We start from the raw sequence: 20,149 nt of genomic DNA on the forward strand, positions 1-20,149 counted from the left end.
AACCTGTGCCAGTGTCTCAGCAACCTCACTGCAAAGAACTTCTTCCTAATCTCCAATCTGATTCTACCCTTCCTAATCTTCAATCCAATCCCTCTCCTCCTATCACTCTAAGCCCTTGCCAAAAATACCTTCCTGGCTTTCTTGTAGCCCCCTTCAGGTACTGGAAAGCTGCTCTATGTTCTTCACAGAGCCTTCTCTTCTCCAAGCTGAACATCCCAACTCTCTCAGCCTGTCCCCACAGGGGAGTTTCTCCATGCTTCTGATCACTTTCAGCCCAGAAAGCTCCAGGAAACAGTGTGAAGTGAAATACATGCAGCAACCACTGCCAACCTCTTACTGAAGAGAGGAGATGGAAACTGCAGATACTGCTGCAACACTGCTGCCTGGGGGCAGAAAGAGAGCAGGAAGCTTCAGCAGGCAGGCAGAGCAGAGAAAAATCATTCCCTTGATTAATTTCTGCTTGCCCTCTGCAGCAGACTGTATAAAGGAAAGGAGGAACAAAACCCAACCTGGTGAAAAGACAAATATTAAAGTCTAGGCAGTTGCCCTGCCTCATAAATTATGTGCAGGAGAAGCAGGGCTCAGCTAGAGGAGTATTATCTCTCAGTAATTGGAATAACAAGGATGAAATCATGAGTTTGCCCTCCAATGCAACTTTAAAAAGAAGCAGATGAAGAAAAAAGGGGGAATAGGCTTTTTCTGCCTGTTCACAGACTGCAGGCAGGAGTTTTAGGTGAGAACAGCAAAGAAATTGACTTGATAACCTCAGGGAAGCTTAGTTCTGCTTCCTACTGCTCTTCACTTACCACATTTAAATCTTGAGCATCATAGAATCAAGCAGGTTGGAAGAGAGCTCCAAGCTCATCCAGTCCAACCTAGCACCCAGCCCTGTCCAGTCATCATTTTACAGCTTCACAGATTGCACTGGGTTGCAAGGGACCCTCAAAGGTCATCCTGTCCAATCCTTCCTACAGGCAGCAAAGAGAACTCCAACTACATCAGCCTGCCCAGGGACACATCCAGTCTGAGCTTGAATGTCTCCAGGGATGAGGCTTCTACCACCTCCCTGGGCAGCCTGTGCCAGGATTTCATTGTGTAGAACTTAGAATCATAGAAACAAGCATTCTGTGATGCTGTGGATGTGTTCCTGTGGGATTTGCTTTAGGTGCTCCTGCTCTGGCATGGGGGTTGGACTGGATGAGCTTTGGAGGTCCCTTCCAGCCCTTGACATTCTGTGATGCTGTGGATGTGCTCCTGTGGGATCTGCTTTAGCTGCTCCTGCTCTGGCAGGGGGGTTGGACTGGATGAGCTTTGGAGATCCCTTCCAGCCCCTGACATTCTGTGATGCTACAATTAAATAAGCAAATTGGAAACTGTAAAGTTCAGAGGTCTTAGGAAGCCTGGGGATGTTTTCAAGTGAATCACCAGACCAGCATCCCATGGATCCCTCAATCCCTCCCTCAAAACTTGGAGTAGGCACAAATTGGCCAAGCCAAATTCCACCTTTTGTCACCAAAGTCATTTCTCAAAGCCAACGAAAGAAAAACGCATCTGAACCTCACTCTCCAAAACACTTGGGCTGAACACATCCCTCAGTGTGTGAGGCAGGCAGCTTAGCAGCCCCAAGTTGTGAGCAGCTGAGAGCACAGCTTGTCATATGGAAAGTGCCTTATGTAACTCCCTGCCCCAGCAGATCTGCCTACAGCTGAGAACTCTCAGGACCCTTCTCCCAACGTCACAAAATGCCAGCACTGAGGTGACATCTCTCCCTCAAACAGCACTGACATATGAGGTGACTTAGGAGTGCACAGCACAGCATCCTGGCTTATCTGTTCCATAAACAACAGGGAAAGCAGGGAAGGAGAGGAAAAGAAAGCAGGTTAGCTCGAGAGACACTTAGCACTCACTGAGGTTACTGAACATACACTGATTAAAAGACAAAAGGTTTCAAAGAGAATAATTGTCCTAGAATCAGAGAATCAGTCAGGCTGGCAGAGAGCTCCAAGCTCCCCCAGCCCAGCCTAGCACCCAGCCCTGCCCAACCAACCAGACCATGGCACTCAGTGCCCCAGCCAGGCTTGGCTGCAACACCTCCAGGCACAGCCACTCCACCACCTCCCTGAGCAGCCCATTCCAATGCCAATCACTCTCTCTGACAACAACTTCCTAACAACATCCAGCCTAGACCTGCCCTGGCACAGCTTGAGCCTCTGTCCCCTTCTTCTGTTGCTGCTTGCCTGGCAGCAGAGCCCAACCCCACCTGGCTACAGCCTCCCTGCAGGCAGCTGCAGGCAGCAATGAGCTCTGCCCTGAGCCTCCTCTGCTGCAGGCTGCACCCCCCCAGCTCCCTCAGCCTCTCCTCACAGGGCTGTGCTCCAGGCCCCTCCCCAGCCTTGCTGCCCTGCTCCAAACACCTTCCAGCACCTCAGCAGCTCTCTGCAATGGAGGAGCCCAGAACTGGACACAGCACTCCAGGGGTGGCCTGAGCAGTGCTGAGCACAGGGGTGGGCACAAGAACCTCCCTTGCCCTGCTGCCCACACTGCTCCTGAGCCAGCCCAGGATGCCATTGGCTCTGCTGCCCACCTGGGCACACTGCTGCCTCCTCTGCAGCTCCTCTCTCCCAGCACCCCCAGCTCCCTCTCTGCCTGCCTGCTCTCAGCCACTCTGGCCCCAGCCTGCAGTGCTGCTTGGGGTTGTTGTGGCCAAAGTGCAGAACCCTGCCCTTGGCCTTGTTCACTCTCATCCCATTGGCCTCTGCCCACCCATGCAGCCTGGCCAGGTCCCTCTGCAGGGCTCTCCTGCCCTCCAACAGCTCCACAGCTGCTCCTAGCTTGGTGTCATCTGCAGCCTTACAGATGCTGGACTCAATCTCCTGCTTCAGATCATCAGTAAAGATGTTGAACAGGACTGGGCCCAGCACAGATCCCTGGGGGATAGGTTTGTCAGGCAGTTCATTATTCTCAAATGACTAACATTTGCCTCCACCTTCTGGAGGTCAGCCTCAGGCACTGACCCAGTGTGGCACACAAGCTGCACATATATCCATTTTTCTATCCACCTTGCAGGTTTTGAAGAGCTTTAAAAGTTATCAGCACATATCCCAGTACAACAAATCTGACACCTCAAATTCCTAGAATCAGTCAGAGTTGGAGTGGGCCACAAGGACCATCCAGCTCCAACCCCCCTGCCATGGGCAGGGACACCTCACTCTAGATCAGGTTGCCCACAGCCACATCCAGCCTGGCCTTACAAACATCCAGGGATGAGGCTTCCACCACCTCTCTGTTCCAGGCTCTCACCACCCTCATGCTGAAGAACTTCTTCCTAACATCCAGTCTGAATCTATGCATTCCCAGCTCTGTTCCATTCCCCTAGCATGGGTCCAGCCCACACTGCAATCAGTCACAAAATCAGCAGGAGCAGCTGCCCTGCCCTCACTGCCCAGATGACAGAATCACAGTCAGGGTTGGAAGGGACCACAAGGATCAGCCAGTTCCAACCCCCCTGCCATGGGCAGGGACACCTCACACTAGATCAAGTTGCTCACAGCCACATCCAGCCTGGCCTTAAACACCTCCATGGATGAAGCTTCCACCACCTCCCTGGGCAACCTGTTCCAGTGTCTCTCCACCCTCATGGGGAAGACATTCTATGAGTCTATGATTGACTTTTGCCCTGGGATAGCACAAGGAGCAATGGATGTGAACTGCAGCACAGCAAGCTCCACCTCAACGTGAGGAAGAACTTCTTGATTGCAAGGGTCACAGAGCCCTGGCACAGGCTGCCCAGAGAGGTTGTGGAGTCTCCTTCTCTGGAGCCTGTCTGGATGTGTCCCTCTGGGACCTGAGCTAGATTGTATGATCCTGCTCTGGCAGGGGGGGTTTGGACTGGATGATCTCTTTGGGTCCCTTCCAACCCCTGACATCCTGTGAGCCTTTGTGACTTCATCACAACAACTTAGCATTAAAGGTCTTTGACTTAGCATCCATGGAGTCTGGGTGGCATAAGTCCCATTCAGCATCAAGGTGTGAGAAGAGTTTGCTGCTTACTGAGGTTGTTTTACAGAATCACAGCTGTGGAACCAGATGCTCTGGTCCTGCTCTGGCAGGGGAGGTTGGACTGGATGATCTCTTTGGGTCCCTTCCAACCACTGGGACACATTACATGCTAGGAGTTGCTTGAGCTACTTAGCTCTACTTTAGGACTAGAAATTGGAATGCAGAAGCTGTGTATTGATTATGTATTGAATACAGCAGCTGTGACTGAACCCAGAAGCTGTGTATTGATTATGTATTGAATACAGCAGCTGTGACTGAACCCAGAAGCTGTGTATTGATTATGCATTGAATACAGCAGCTGTGTTTGAACACAGAAGCTGTGTATTGATTATGTATTGAATACAGCAGCTGTGTTTGAACCCAGAAACTGTGTATTGATTATGTATTGAATACAGCAGCTGTGTTTGAACACAGAAGCTGTGTATTGATTATGTATTGAATACAGCAGCTGTGTTTGAACCCAGAAACTGTGTATTGATTATGTACTGAATACAGCAGCTGTGTTTGAACCCAGAAACTGTGTCTGAACACAGAAGCTGTGTATTGATTATGTATTGAATACAGCAGCTGTGTTCGAATCCAGAAGCTGTGTATTGATTATGTATTGAATACAGCAGCTGTGTTCGAATCCAGGAGCTGTGTATTGATTATGTATTGAATACAGCAGCTGTGTTTGAACACAGAATCTATTTGAATACAGAACTCTTCATTCCCCCTCCCCTAGTTTCACCCTCTAAAAGTTTACCAGTGCACAGAGCAGGTCCACAGCTTCCAAGATAAGCTCCTGGTGGCCAATCCTTGTGACTCCAAGATCTTCCAGCTCTTGGTGAGTAATACGTAGCAGCTGATCACCACTGATCTTCTCTCTCTCAAAGTTCTTTATGTATTGCTGCAGGCAATCATCAAGACCTGCAGAAAGAGAAGAAAGGAAATCAAAAGTGAGCAACATTTTTTGTACTGCCCTAGGAAGTGAAGGAAAAAACCCCACAATGAGCTGTGACCAAACAATGAAGCCAAGAGAGAAGATTTGTCCTTCCTTTAAAAGAATTGTTTCAACATTACAAATAAGGTCTCATGTGAAACAAACCTTAAGATGTGGAGAGCTACTGCAGAGCTCTTATAGCCTTATCCACCTGTGGATAGTTCAGTGCTGCCTGCACACTCGCTGAGGTGCACTCAAACCCCTTGCCCAAATCATTGCTGAAGATGTGACCTTGTGGCCTTGCAGCATCTGAAGGGGGCTACAAAAAAGCTGGGGAGGGACTTTTGAGGCTGTGAGGGAGTGCCAGGACTGGAGGGGATAGAGCAAAGGTGGAGGTGGGGAGAATCAGGCTGGAGGTGAGGAGGAAGTTGTTGAGCAGGAGAGTGGTGAGAGGCTGGCAGGGGTTGCCCAGGGAGGTGGTTGAGGCCCCATGGCTGGAGGTGTTTGAGGCCAGGCTGGCTGAGGCTGTGAGCAGCCTGCTCTAGGGTAGGGTGTCCCTGGGCATGGCAGGGGGGTTGGAACTGGATGGTCCTTGTGGTCCCTTCCAACTCTGCCTGATTCTATGATTCTATATAGCCTAAGTCTTCCTAGCAGCATGTAGATGGACTGGTGGTGGGCAGGTGAAAGCAACCCTTTCCTTTGGGATTCTCAGCATAAATTCACCCTTGATCAATATGTTCCCTCCAGCATCCACTACAGGTCAGAGATTTTCCTTAGCTCCCTCTTGTAGCTAATTTATTTGCAGAAAGATTTCCTATTCTCTTTAATAGCTGAAGCCAAATTAAATTCTAATTGGGCTCTGACCCTTCTAAGTTTCTCCCTGAGTGGTCTACCCTTCTTCCAACAAGCACCAACTCTCCTTCTTCTCCCTAGGTTGCAACCACATCTTTCTCTTCAGCCAGACCAGCCTCCTTTGCCACCAATTTGTCTTTCAGCACCTGGGGAGAGCTGCTCCTCTGCCTCTAAGTGGTGAATGGTGCCACATCCAGTTGGCATCTGTCACCAGTGGTGTGCCCCAGGGATCAGTGCTGGGCTCAGTCCTGTTCAACATCTTTACTGATGATCTGAACCAGAGGATTGAGTCCAGCATCAGTGAGGTTGCAGATGACATCAAGCTAGGAGCAGGTGTGGAGCTGTTGGAGGGCAGGAGAGCCCTGCAGAGGGACCTGGCCAGGCTGCATGGGTGGGCAGAGGCCAAGGGGATGAGACTGAACAAGGCCAAGTGCAGGGTTCTACACTTTGGCCACAACAACCCCAAGCAGTGCTACAGGCTGGGGCCAGAGTGGCTGAGAGCAGGCAGGCAGAGAGGGAGTTGGGGGTGCTGGGAGAGAGGAGCTGCAGAGGAGGCAGCAGTGTGCCCAGGTGGTCTCAAACCAGGTGTGACATCACCTGCTCTGAACAGACAGGGGACTGCATCTGGGGCTTGTATCATAGAATCAACCAGGTTGGAAGAGACCTCCAAGCTCATCCAGTTGCCATCCCTGGAGGTGTTGAAGCCAAGCCTGGCTGGGGCACTTAGTACCATGGTCTGGTTGACTGGACAGGGCTGGGTGCTAGGTTGGGCTGGATGAGCTTGGAGCTCTCTTCCAACCTGCTTGATTCTATGGTTGGCCAGGGCTGGGTGCTAGGTTGGACTGGATGAGCTTGGAGCTCTCTTCCAACCTGCTTGATTCTATGGTTGGCCAGGGCTGGGTGCTAGGTTGGACTGGATGAGCTTGGAGCTCTCTTCCAACCTGCTTGATCCTATGATTCTAAGAGAGTAGCAACAGAAATCCAGAATAAGACATGCCAGATGCACTTAACAAATACACTTCCTGACATTTCATCCCAAATAAAGCCATTACTCATCCTCCTCTTGCTATCTATGTGTTGAGTTTGGGGAGGGGTGTGGGGGGTGGGTTGTCATTCAGATGTAATCTAGGCAGATGCTTGTAGTTCATATAGGGTAAGGGAAAATAAGAAGACAACAGGAATATTACTGACAATTGCTTGACTCACTAATTTAGTCAGGAAAAGCAAAGGACAAAATAACTTCACTCCAGACTGCCTGGCAGTTTCAGAGTAATTTGCCACAGCTAATTCCCCTCAGTCCCTGAACAGAGCTTCCTTTTAAAGTTATTTGTCTCTGCCATTCTATTTCTTAATTAAAAGAGTAGCAATTCCTTCCATTGCAAACAAAAAACCAACAAACCAAAACCTGCAGAGATTAGAAAGGAGTAATAAATGATGGTATCAGCAAAACAATGGGACCAGTAAAATAATTGGACCAGTAAAACAATGGGACCAGTAAAACAATGGGACTAATTAAAACAATGGGACCAATTAAACAACAAGAGCAATAAGATAATGGTATCAATAAGATAATGGGATTGATAGAATAATGATATCAATAAGATGATGGTAACAATAAAAGAATGATAACAATAAGATAATGGTGTCAATAATTAATGGTGCCAATAAGATTATGGTATTGATAAAATAATGATAACAATACAATAATGGTAATGATAGAATAATAATAAGATCATAGTATCAATAAAATAATGATAACAATAAGACAATGATAACAAGAAGATAATGGTACCAATAAAATAATGGTACCAATAAAATAATGGTACCAATAAAATAATAACAACAATAAAATTATGGCATCAATAAAACAATGGTATCAATAAAATAGTGATTATAATAATAAAATAGTGGTAGCAATACAATAATGGCACAAGTAAAGTAATGACATCAACAAAATAATGATAACAATAAGATAATGGCACCAATAAAGTAATGGTGCCAATAAAGTAAGGGTGCCAATAAAGTAAGGGTGCCAATAAAATAAGGGTGCCAATAAAATAAGGGTGCCAATAAAATAAGGGTGCCAATAAAATAAGGGTGCCAATAAAATAAGGGTGCCAATAAAATAAGGGTGCCAATAAAATAAGGGTGCCAATAAAATAAGGGTGCCAATAAAATAATGGTACCAATAAAACAATGGTTCCAAGTAAAAAATGTTGCAAATAAAATAATGGCACCAATAAAATAATGGCACCAATAAAATAATGGCACCAATAAAATAATGGCACCAATAAAATAATGGCACCAATAAAATAATGGCACCAATAAAATAATGGCACCAATAAAATAATGGCACCAATAAAATAATGTTGCCAATAAAATAATGGCTCCAATAAAATAATGATAACAATAAAATAATGATGATAATACTAAAACAATGGTACCAATATAATAATGGCACAAATAAAGTAATAGTATCAATAAAATAATGGCACCAATAAAATAATGATAACAATAATGATGATAATACTAAAATAATGGTACCAATATAATAATGGCACAAATAAAGTAATGGTATCAATAAAATAATGGCACCAATAAAATAACAGCACCAATAAAATAAAGGCACCAATAAAACAAAGGCACCAATAAAACAAAGGCACCAATAAAACAAAGGCACCAATAAAATAATGGCACCAATAAAATAATGGCACCAATAAAATAAAGGCACCAATAAAATAAAGGCACCAACAAAATAAAGGCACCAACAAAATAAAGGCACCAACAAAATAAAGGCACCAACAAAATAAAGGCACCAACAAAATAAAGGCACCAACAAAATAAAGGCACCAACAAGATAATGGTTCCAATAATATAACTTTACCAATAAAATAATGGCACCAATAAAACAATGGTATCAATAAAATAATTGTATCAATAAAATAATGGTTCCAATAAAATAACGGTGCCAATAAATAATGTTGCCAATAAATAATGTTGCAAATAAAATAATGGTACCAATAAGATAATATTGCCAATAAAATAATGTTGCCAATAAAATAATGATGTCAATAAGATAATGGTTCCAATAATATAATGGTGCCAATAAAATAATGGTGCCAATAAAATAATGATAACAATAATGATGATAATATTAACATAATGGTTCCAATATACTAATGGCACAAATAAAGTAATGATAACAATACAATAAAGGCATCAATACAATAATGGCACCAATACAATAATGGCACCAATACAATAATGGCACCAACAAGATAATGGTTCCAATAATATAATGTTACCAATAAAATAATGGCACCAATAAAATAATGGTATCAATAAAATAATGGCTCCAATAAAATAATGACTCCAATAAAATAATGGCTCCAATAAAATAATGGTACCATAAAATAATGATAACAATAAAATAAAGGCACCAATAAAATAATGGCACCAATAAGATAATGGTTCCAATAAAATAATGGTGCCAATAAAATAATGATACCAATAAAATAGTGATATCAATAAGATAATGGTTCCAATAAAATAATGATACCAATAAAATAGTGATATCAATAAGATAATGGTTCCAATAAAATAATGATAACAATAATGACGATAATATTAACATAATGGTTCCAATATAGTAATGGCACAAGTAAAGTAATGGAATCAATAAAATAATGATAACAATAAAATAAAGGCACCAATACAATAATGGTATCAATAAGATAATGGCTCCAATAAAATAATGTTACCAAGAAAATAATAGTTCCAATAAAACAATGGTAATAATAAAATAATGAAATCAATAAGATAATTACAACATTAAAATAATGATATCAATAAAATAATGGTTGCAATAAAACAATGGTATCAATAAATAATGTTAGCGATAAAATAATGATGATGTTACCAATAAGATAATGGTACCGATAAGACAACGGTAACCATCAAATCATGGTATCAATAAGATAATGGCAACCATCAAATCATGATATCAATATGATAATGGCAACCATCAAATCATGGTATCAATAAGATAATGGCAGCCATCAAATCATGGTATCAATATGATAATGGCAACCATCAAATCATGGTATCAATAAGATAATGGCAACCATCAAATCATGGTATCAATATGATAATGGCAACCATCAAATCATGGTATCAATAAGATAATGGCAACCATCAAATCATGGTATCAATAAGATAATGGCAACCATCAAATCATGGTATCAATAAGATAATGGCGACCATCAAATCATGGTATCAATAAGATAATGGCGACCATCAAATCATGGTATCAATAAGATAATGGCAACCATCAAATCATGGTATCAATAAGATAATGGCAACCATCAAATCATGGTATCAATAAGATAATGGCAACCACCAAATCATGGTATCAATAATAATAGGGACAGAAAACACCAGCAGCAATCCTCAGCCACATATCCTGTCCCCGGGGCCACAGCAGACAGCCCTGCTCAAGAGCAGCTGGGCAGCCACCGGTGACTGCCATGGCTTCAAAGACTCCAGAGGAGGAGACTCCACAACCTCTCTGGCAGCCTGCTCCTGGGCTCTGGCAGCCTCACTGGAAGGAAGTTTCTCCTCCTGTTGAGCTGAAACCTTCTCTGTTCCAGTTTGTATCCATTGCTCCTTGGCTTCTTGCTGTGCACCACCCAAAAGAGCTTGGCCCCCTCCACTTGACCCTCAGCTATTGACAGACATTGCTCAGATCCCCTCTCAGCCTTCCCTGCTCCAGACTAAACAGCCCCAGGGCTCTCAGGCTCTCTCCACAGGGGAGATGCTCAACTCCCCCAGTCACCCTCATGGCTCTCTGCTGAATTCTCTCCAGCATCTCCCAGTCTCTCCTGAACTGAGCAGCCCAAAACTGGACACAGCATTCCAAGTGTGGTCTCAGCAGGGCAGAGCAGAGATGGAGTAGAACTTCAGAGCTCCCTGGAGCTGCAGAAGAGCAGGAGAATCACTTTGTGCGCTGATCATCTGCCATCTGAGGCAGAAGTTGCAGACCACAGTCTCAAGTTGTGCCAGGGTAGGTCTAGGCTGGATATTAGGAAGAAGTTCTTCACAGAGAGAGTGATTTCCCATTGGAATGGGCTGCCCAGGGAGGTGGTGGAGTTGCTGTCCCTGGAGGTGCTCAAGAAAAGCCTGGATGAGGCACTCAGTGCCATGGTCTGGTTGACTGGATAGGGCTGGGTGCTAGGTTGGGCTGGATGAGCTTGGAGCTCTCTTCCAACCTGGTTGATTCTATGATTCTATGATTCTATGACCTGGTTGATTGGCCAGGGCTGGGTGCTAGGTTGCACTGGATGAGCTTGGAGCTCTCTTCCAACCTGCTTGATTCTATGATCTGTAAACCTGACTCTACACCAACTAAAAATGACAGAGAAGACACAAACAATTATTCCTTCCAGCACAACACAGAACATAGCACAAGATTCCATGTTTTCCATGTGCAGTTCAGGGTAGCTCTTCAGCTATTCACACTCAAAACGTTAGCTGAGAGGTTATGCCAACCAAAAACTACATTTTTAGGCAGTGAAAAAGAAACACAATGCACTAAAACTCTCCCCCACTTGATATCTACTGACTACATCCTACAGTAGCCAGAAACCAGGCTAAGTGTGGAATTTAAACATCAAAAGCTTCATGCAGCCCTAAAGGGAAATCTTAGCCTGGGCTGCATCCAGAGGAGTGTGGCCAGCAGGGCAAGGCAGGGGATTTGCACTTGTACTGTGCCCTGGTGAGACCTCACCTTGAATATCAAGTCCAATTCTGCTTCCCCCATCATAGGAAGGGCACAGAGATGCTGGAGTGAGGCCAGAGGAAGCCACAAAAATGATGCAAGGGATGGAGCAGCTCTGCTGTGAGGACAGGGTGAGGGAGCTGGGGGTGTTCAGCCTGGAGAAAGCTCCAGAGGGACCTCAGAGCTGCCTGCCAATAGCTGAAGGGATCCTTCAGGAAGGCTGCAGAGGGACTTTTCATAAGGGTGTCTAGAAACAAGACAAGGGGGAACGGTTTGAAAGTGAAGCAGAGTAGGGTTAGACTGGAGCTGAGGAAGTTCCTCAGGAGGAAGGTGGTAAGACTCTGGAACATGCTGCCCAGGGAGGCCATGGATGCCTTCCTCCTGGCCAAGTTGGATGAGGACTTGAGCAGCTGAGTCTAACTGAGAAGCTTCCTCCCCCATAGCAGGGAGATTTGAGCCCTAAGGTCCCTTCCAACCTGAGCCATTCTCCAGCTCTGTGACAAGATGTGGGCATGAGAATCTGTAACACAATTCAGCCTCTCCTGGAGGTATGGGTGTTGAGAGCCTGGCTACAAGAGCAGTTACTGTGTATGGCAGAGAGATAAATAAGAAAGGTATCACACTGTGCTCCTGGAGAGAGGCACACAATGAGGAACCAAAGTAGAAGTCATTTGGAACCTTGCATATTGCTTCATTCTTCTTCAGGTCCTTGCCAGGAGAAGGCTCTGTGAAGCCTGTAACTAGTGGGGTCCCAAAGGGGTCAGTGCTGGGACCAGTTCTGTTCAATAGATTCATCAATGACTGGGATGAGGGCAGAGGGCACTGGCAGTAGGTTTCCTGATGACACCAAGCTAGGTGCTCCCTGGAGGTGTTGCAGCCAAGCCTGGCTGGGGCACTGAGTGCCATGGTCTGGTTGATTGGACAGGGCTGGGTGCTAGGTTGGGCTAGGATGATCTTAGAGGTCTCTTCCAAAGTCTATGGAGTCTATGTTCAACTGAACCATTCAGGAATGAGAGCAACCATGCATTTCTCTGGGTCTCCTTTGTTTCCATCACTCCCATCCCTACAGCCAAGCCAAACCTTTGCACAAGCCCACAGCCAGGTTTTTGCTAGGGATTGGACATCTTCAAATGTGGCTACCATTGCAACCACCACCATCAAGCTCTGTTTCTATCAGGATCAAGGATTAGTAGCCCTGATTGTCAATATTGTTCTCAACCCAAGAGGTTGTAATTATGGTTATATTTAGGACTCATTAGCAGATCACAACAACTGCATTGTTCAACTACAGCTGTGGCCTTTGACCAGGAGAAATGCTGAAGTGGGCTGAAAAGTTCATGTGGCTGACAAATGGTAGCACAAATGTCTTTGCTTGTGGAAGGGAGAGGAGCCAAACCAGCCACAGTGCCATTAACTGGCTTCAGTTCAGGGAGCCTCAGCACAAGGAAGACATTGAGGGGCTGGAGTGGGTGCAGAGAAGGGCAACTAAGCTGCTGAAGGGCTTAGAGAATGAAGAGCAGCTGAGGGAACTGGGATTGTTTAGTGTGAGGAAGGGGAGGCTGAGGGGAGACTATTGCCCTCTGCAATGACCTGAACAGACAACATAGAGAGGTAGGTGCTGGGCTCTTCTCATTACCCTCTGCAATGACCTGAACAGACAACATAGAGAGATAGGTGCTGGGCTCTTCTCATCTTATCACCCTCTGCAATGACCTGAACAGACAACATAGAGAGGTAGGTGCTGGGCTCTTCTCATTACCCTCTGCAATGACCTGAACAGAGAACATAGAGAGGTAGGTGCTGGGCTCTTCTCATCTTATCACCCTCTGCAATGACCTGAACAGACAACATAGAGAGGTAGGTGCTGGGCTCTTCTCATCTTATCACCCTCTGCAATGACCTGAACAGAGAACATAGAGAGGTAGGTGCTGGGCTCTTCTCATCTTATCACCCTCTGCAATGACCTGAACAGAGCACATAGAGAGGTAGGTGCTGGGCTCTTCTCATCACCCTCTGCAATGACCTGAACAGACAACATAGAGAGGTAGGTGCTGGGCTCTTCTCATCACCCTCTGAGGAGAGGCTGAGGGACCTGGGGCTGTTTGATCTGCTGAAGAGGAGGATTAGATCTCCTCTAAGTAATGTTTATCTATGTCTGAGGGCTGGGGGTCAGGTAGGAGGGGACAAACTCTTCTCAGCTGTGCCCTGGGATAGGACAATGAGGAATGGATGCAAACTACAGCACAGGAATCTTCTTGACTGGAAGAGTCCCAGAGCCCTGGCACAGGCTGCCCAGAGAGATTGTGGAGTCTCCTTCTCTGGAGCCTTTCCAGCCCTGTCTGGATGTGTTCCTGTGTGACCTGTGCTGGATTCTCTGCTCCTGCTCTGGCAGGGGGGTTGGACTGGATGGTCTCTGGAGGTGCCTCCCAACTCCTCACATCCTGGGCTCCTGTGTGTACACTTAGGGAAATATATGAGAAAAGTGCAACCTGTGCTAGATTCTCTGCTCCTGCTCTGGCAGGGGGGTTGGACTGGAAGCTCTCCAGAGGTCCCTTCCAACCCCTAACACCCTGTGACATGTGAGTACTAACAATACTAAAACAGGCTGAAGTGAGTGCCACCAGGTTCAAGCACACCACCAGCATCACACTAGGAAAGGGCCAGCAGGGGTGGCCTGCCAAAAGCTAAAGCAGCCCTCCCTCTGCCCCAGCTCTGAGGCTATGGCTACACATCTCCTGCTGCAGTGACAACAGCACAGAAGCACCTGTCCTCAAAAGCCACTTTGCACCATGCAGCAATGAGAGGCTTCTGAATTCCCAAACAGGACTGCAAGCATTGCAAAGCAACCATCATATCCCCCAAGCAAAGGAGGCTTTGCCTACATAGCTGTGCTGTTGGCTCCTGCAACAGTTTGGGAGTCACTACCAGGCAGAAACATCCCCTCAGGATTTAGGGTACAAAAAGACCTTAATTTTCCATAGCTTTTCACTGCCCACACCAAGCTGTGTGGTGCAGCAGCCAGGCTGGAGGGCAGGGATCCACCCAGAAGGACCTGCACAGTATCACAGTATCACCAAGGTTGGAAGAGACCTCACAGATCATCAAGTCCAACCCTTTACCACAGTGCCCAAGGCTAGACCATGGCACCACGTGCCACATCCAACCTTGCACAAGCCAAGCTCAGGAGGTCCAACAAGACCAAGGGTAAGGTCCTGCAGCTGGGTCTAGGCAATGCCAAGCACCGATGCAGGCTGGGCAGGGAGTGGCTGGAGAGCAGCCCTGAGGGGAGGGACTTGGGGGTGCTGGTGGAGGAGAAGCTCAGCAGGAGCCAGCAGTGTGCACTTGCAGCCCAGAAAGCCAAGCAGAGCCTGGGCTGCAGCAGCAGCAGTGTGGCCAGCAGGGCCAGGGAGGGGATTCTGCCCCTCTGCTCTGCTCTGCTGAGACCCCACCTGGAGTCCTGCATCCAGCTCTGGAGCCCCTGGGACAAGAGGGCTGTGGAGATGCTGGAGAGTGTCCAGAGCAGGGCCAGGAGGATGCTGAGAGGCTGCAGCAGCTCTGCTGTGAGCACAGCCTGAAAGAGTTGGGGCTGTGCAGGCTGGAGCAGAGGAGGCTCCCAGGTGACCTTCTTGTGGCCTGCCAGCATCTGAAGGGGGCTCCAAAAAAGCTGGGGAGAGACTTTTTAGGGTGTTAGGTAGTGACAGGACTCGGTGGGGGGGGGAAGAAGCAAAACTAGAAGTGGGTAGGTTCAGGTTGGACATGCCTGATTCCATGATTCCAATCGTGGGCTGGCATTTGAAAGAACATCCTGCACTTATTTACTTGCTTGGTGAATGTCAGGGCTATACTTGGCTTCCACAAACAGCTTTTGCCTGCCTCATACATTGTGCTGGTTTGGAGCTGCTGCTGTTTTTCACTCTTTAATCCATGATTCACTTTTGTACCTCGCAGAGTGGTGGGATGGTTCCTGAGGCAGAGTGCATGGAAGTGCTGAAAGTGCTGAAGGATTTACAAGTGGAGCTTTTCTCTTTCTTCTTCCAGACAGTCCTACACATATCCAAGTGTTTGCCCAGTGGTGCTGGAGTCACAGCTGGTTCTTTGTGGCGTGGAGGCGGAGGGGCTGCTCTCTTTGGCTGCCCACAGCTCTCCAAGCAGCCCCAGTTTGATACTGGGCTGGATTGTGTGAGCTGCTGATAAAGACAGCATCGAGCCTGGGAACTGCATGGGCGTTGTGAGAGAGGAGAGAATGAGCAGCAGGGAGTTCACCAGGAGTTGGGAGAAACTTTCCCTCCTGCCTGCCTGCCTGCTGTGGGATTGGGCATCTGATGGCTTTACACTTCCTACAGTTGTGTGTATATGTGCTAGGGTGAAGCACAGCTGCAGCTCATCACAGAATCAGGCAGGGCTGGAAGGGACCACAAGGAGCAGGCAGTGCCAACCCCCTGCCATGCCCAGGGACACCCTACCCTAGAGCAGGCTGCTCACAGCCTCAGCCAGCCTGGCCTCAAACACCTCCAGCCATGGGGCCTCAACCACCTCCCTGGGCAACCCCTGCCAGCCTCTCACCACTCTCCTGCTCAACAACTTCCTCCTCACCTCCAGCCTCACTCTCCCCACCTCCAGCTTTGCTCCATTCCCCCCACTCCTGACACTCCCTCACAGCCTCAGAAGTCCCTCCCCAGCTTTTTTGGAGCCCCCTTCAGATCCTGGAAGGCCACAAGAAGGTCCCCTGGGAGCCTCCTCTGCTCCAGCCTGCACAGCCCCAACTCTTTCAGGCTGTGCTCACAGCAGAGCTGCTGCAGCCTCTCGGCATCCTCCTGGCCCTGCTCTGGACACTCTCCAGCATCTCCACAGCCCTCTTGTCCCAGGGGCTCCAGAGCTGGATGCAGGACTCCAGGTGGGCTCTCAGCAGAGCAGCATAGATCCACATTAGACAGGCTGCTGTTAGAATCATAGAATGGTTTAGGCTGGATGGGATCTCAAGGATCATCCAGCTCCAACCCCCTGCCATAGGCAGGGACACCTCCCACTAGAACAGGTTGCTCAAGGACTCATCCAACCTGGTTCTGAACACCCCCAGGGAGGTCGTGGAGCACAGAATCACCCAATGTGATCAAAGATCACATTGGGTGATTCTGTGCTCCACGACCTCCCTGGGCAACCTGTGCCAGTGTCTCACCACCCTCACTGCAAAGAACCCTTTCCTAACATCCAGTTTCAATCTCCCCTCTGCCACTTCAAACCCATTCCTCCTCCTCCTCTCATTGCAAGACCTTGTCAATAGTCCCCCCCCAGCCCTCCTGTAGCAAGATACTGCAAGGCCACCATAAAGTCTCCTCAGAGCCTTCTCCTCTTCAGGTTGAAGAGCCCCAACTCTTGCAGCCTGTCCTGTTGTCACAAGGAGATCTCTTCACCCCTCCTTCACCTGGCCTGAAAGATGCTGTTCTGCAAAACAGCCAAACAAGCTCTGCCTAAGCCCTTTTGTGCAGCTCACCAACACCAGCACCAGCTTTGCTGCCCACAATTTCTGATGCTACAAAGTCTCCTTCCAGAACAAACTGGAACATGGAGTCTCTGAAGGAACAGGGCAGCAGTTGTTAAATCACAGCGCCACAGAATGTCAGGAGCTGGAAGGGACCTCCAAAAGCTCATCCAGTCCAAGCCACCTGCCAGAGCAGGAGCACTGAGAGCAGCTCACACAGGAACACATCCAGGTAGGGTTTGGATATCTCCAGAGAGGGAGACTCCATAACCTCCCCAGGCAGCCTGTGCCAAGGCTGTGTCAACCTCACAGGGGAAGAGTTTATTCCTCATGTTTCCATGCAACTTCCTATCCCTCAGCTTCCACCCATTGCCCCTTGTCCTGGCATTGGGCATCACCCAGCAGAGCCTGGCTTGTTCCTCGTGGCACATCTTTATCAGCATGGATGAGGTCACCTCTCAGGCTCCTCTATTCCAAGCAGCACAGCCCCAGCCCCCTAAGGCTCTCCTCATAACAGAGATGTTCCACTCCATCCTCTCTGTGGCTCTGTGCTGGACTGTCTCAAGCAGCTCCCTGAGGTCCTTCCTGAACTGCCCCAGAACTGAACACTGTATTTCAGATGTGTCCTCCTCAGGGCAGAGTAGAGGGAAAGGAGAACCTGCCTTGACTCACCACAGCCCTCCTAATCCATCCCAGAAAACCCTTGACCTTCTTGGCCACCAGAGCACATTGCTGCCTCGTGGGCATCCTTCCACCCACAAACACCCCCAGATCCTTTCCACCTTCCCTGCTCTGCAACAGCTCCTTACAGCTTGACTTACAGCGAGGAGCCACTGGAGGAACCTCTTAATAGTTCAGAGAGAGCTTTAAGGTCCTTTTGTGAGCTGGAGGAGAGGGGAAAGGTTGGGGTGAAGGGTGGAGGGTGTGGGTGTTTGTGATTTACAGATGTCCTGCAGGGGAAGGCTGGGGTGAAGGGTGGAGTGTGGGGGTGCTTGTGATTTACAGATGTCCTGCAGGGGAAGGTTGGGGTGAAAGCTGGAGTGTGGGTGCTTGTGATTTACAGATGTCCTGCAGGGGAAGGTTGGGGTGAAAGCTGGAGTGTGGGTGCTTGTGATTTACAGATGTCCTGCAGGGGAAGGTTGGGGTGAAGGGTGGAGTGTGGGTGCTTGTGATTTACAGATGTCCTGCAGGGGAAGGTTGGGGTGAAGGCTGGAGTGTGGGGGTGCTTGTGATTTACAGATGTCCTGCAGGGGAAGGCTGGGGTGAAGGGTGGAGTGTGGGTGCTTGTGATTTACAGATGTCCTGCAGGGGAAGGTTGGGGTGAAGGCTGGAGTGTGGGGGTGCTTGTGATTTACAGATGTCCTGCAGGGGAAGGCTGGGGTGAAGGGTGGAGTGTGGGGGTGTTTGTGATTTACAGATGTCCTGCAGGGGAAGGTTGGGGTGAAGGCTGGAGTGTGGGGGTGTTTGTGATTTACAGATGTCCTGCAAGGGTAAGGCTGGGGTGAAGGGTGGAGTGTGGGGGTGCTTGTGATTTACAGATGTCCTGCAGGGGAAGGCTGGGGTGAAGGGTGGAGTGTGGGGGTGCTTGTGATTTACAGATGTCCTGCAGGGGAAGGTTGGGGTGAAGGCTGGAGTGTGGGGGTGTTTGTGATTTACAGATGTCCTGCAGGGGAAGGTTGGGGTGAAAGCTGGAGTGTGGGGGTGTTTGTGATTTACAGATGTCCTGCAGGGGAAGGTTGGGGTGAAGTGTGGGGGTGTTAGTGATTTACAGATATCATACTGAAAGCAAGGCAAAGAGTTTTACAACACAGTTCCCTGCTCTTGCTCCACTTCCACTGCAGCTCTCTCTGGAACCACAGCAGACAGGATGGCAGTGCCTGCAGGAGGACTTCCACCCATCTTCCGATTTCTTCTCCCTTCCCCTACATCTCATTTGCCTTCCAATCCCAGCAAAAACAACACCTGGTGTTTGCTGGCTGCCTGCAGCTTCTCTCAGGGAGGATTTCAGTATTGAGAACCCCAATGACACCATCCCTAAGTGCACAGCTCCAGCACCTTCTGATATAGAGTCCTAGAATCAGTCAGGGATGGAAGGGACCACAAGGGTCATCTAGTTCCAACCCCACTGCCATGACCAGGGACACCCTACCCTAGAGCACTGTATATGATTGGTCCAGTGTGTGTTAAGAAGTTAAAAGCTCCACAGGAGCCAGCAGTGTGCACTTGCAGCCCAGAAAGCCAAGCAGAGCCTGGGCTGCAGCAGCAGCAGTGTGGCCAGCAGGGCCAGGGAGGGGATTCTCCCCCTCTGCTCTGCTCTGCTGAGACCCCACCTGGAGTCCTGCATCCAGCTCTGGAGACCATGGGTCAAGAGGGCTGTGGAGATGCTGGAGAGTGTCCAGAGCAGGGCCAGGAGGATGCTGAGAGGCTGCAGCAGCTCTGCTGTGAGCACAGCCTGAAAGAGTTGGGGCTGTGCAGGCTGCAGCAGAGGAGGCTCCCAGGGGACCTTCTTGTGGCCTTCCAGCATCTGAAGGGGGCTACAAAAAAGCTGGGGAGGGACTTCTGAGGCTGTGAGGGAGTGACAGGAGTGGGGGGAATGGAGCAAAGCTGGAGGTGGGGAGAGTGAGGCTGGAGGTGAGGAGGAAGTTGTTGAGCAGGAGAGTGGTGAGAGCCTGGCAGGGGTTGCCCAGGGAGGTGGTTGAGGCCCCATGGCTGGAGGTGTTTGAGGCCAGGCTGGCTGAGGCTGTGTGCAGCCTGCTCTAGGGTAGGGTGTCCCTGGGCATGGCAGGGAGTTTGCACTGGCTGCTCCTTGTGCTCCCTTCCAACCCTGCCTGATTCCACAAAAACATTTCAGTTTCAAAGCTCCTTGGCTAAGACAACCTGCTTCAAACTGTGTCTGAAGTAGAGAGGGTGACAGAAGTTCATGCAAGGGCAAATTTACATGCCCAGGAGTCACTAAACACAGAATTATAGGGTTGGAAGAGACGTCCAAAAGTCATCCAGTCCAACCCTGTCCTGCAGTCAGCAAGGACATCTTCCACTAGAGCAGCTGGCTCAAAGCCTT

At 48.4% G+C, this 20,149-nt stretch overlaps 1 protein-coding gene across 12 annotated transcripts in view; it reads right to left on the reverse strand.

The window, feature by feature from the left end:
* The window catches only part of CNKSR2 (connector enhancer of kinase suppressor of Ras 2), a 215,150-nt gene that overhangs the window by 163,967 nt on the left and 31,034 nt on the right, over positions 1–20,149 (reverse strand). For all 12 annotated transcript variants that reach the window (XR_010304183.1, XM_064152025.1, XM_064152019.1 and 9 more), the window contains exon 2: positions 4,805–4,968. Coding sequence is in view for 11 of the 12 variants with exons in the window: in XM_064152025.1 (XP_064008095.1) it covers positions 4,805–4,968 (164 nt within the window). In the remaining variant the exon portion in view is untranslated. The remainder of the gene's footprint in view (positions 1–4,804; positions 4,969–20,149) is intronic.

This window comes from Pogoniulus pusillus, chromosome 12 (genome assembly GCF_015220805.1).
Source record: "Pogoniulus pusillus isolate bPogPus1 chromosome 12, bPogPus1.pri, whole genome shotgun sequence".
Lineage (NCBI taxonomy): Eukaryota > Metazoa > Chordata > Aves > Piciformes > Lybiidae > Pogoniulus > Pogoniulus pusillus.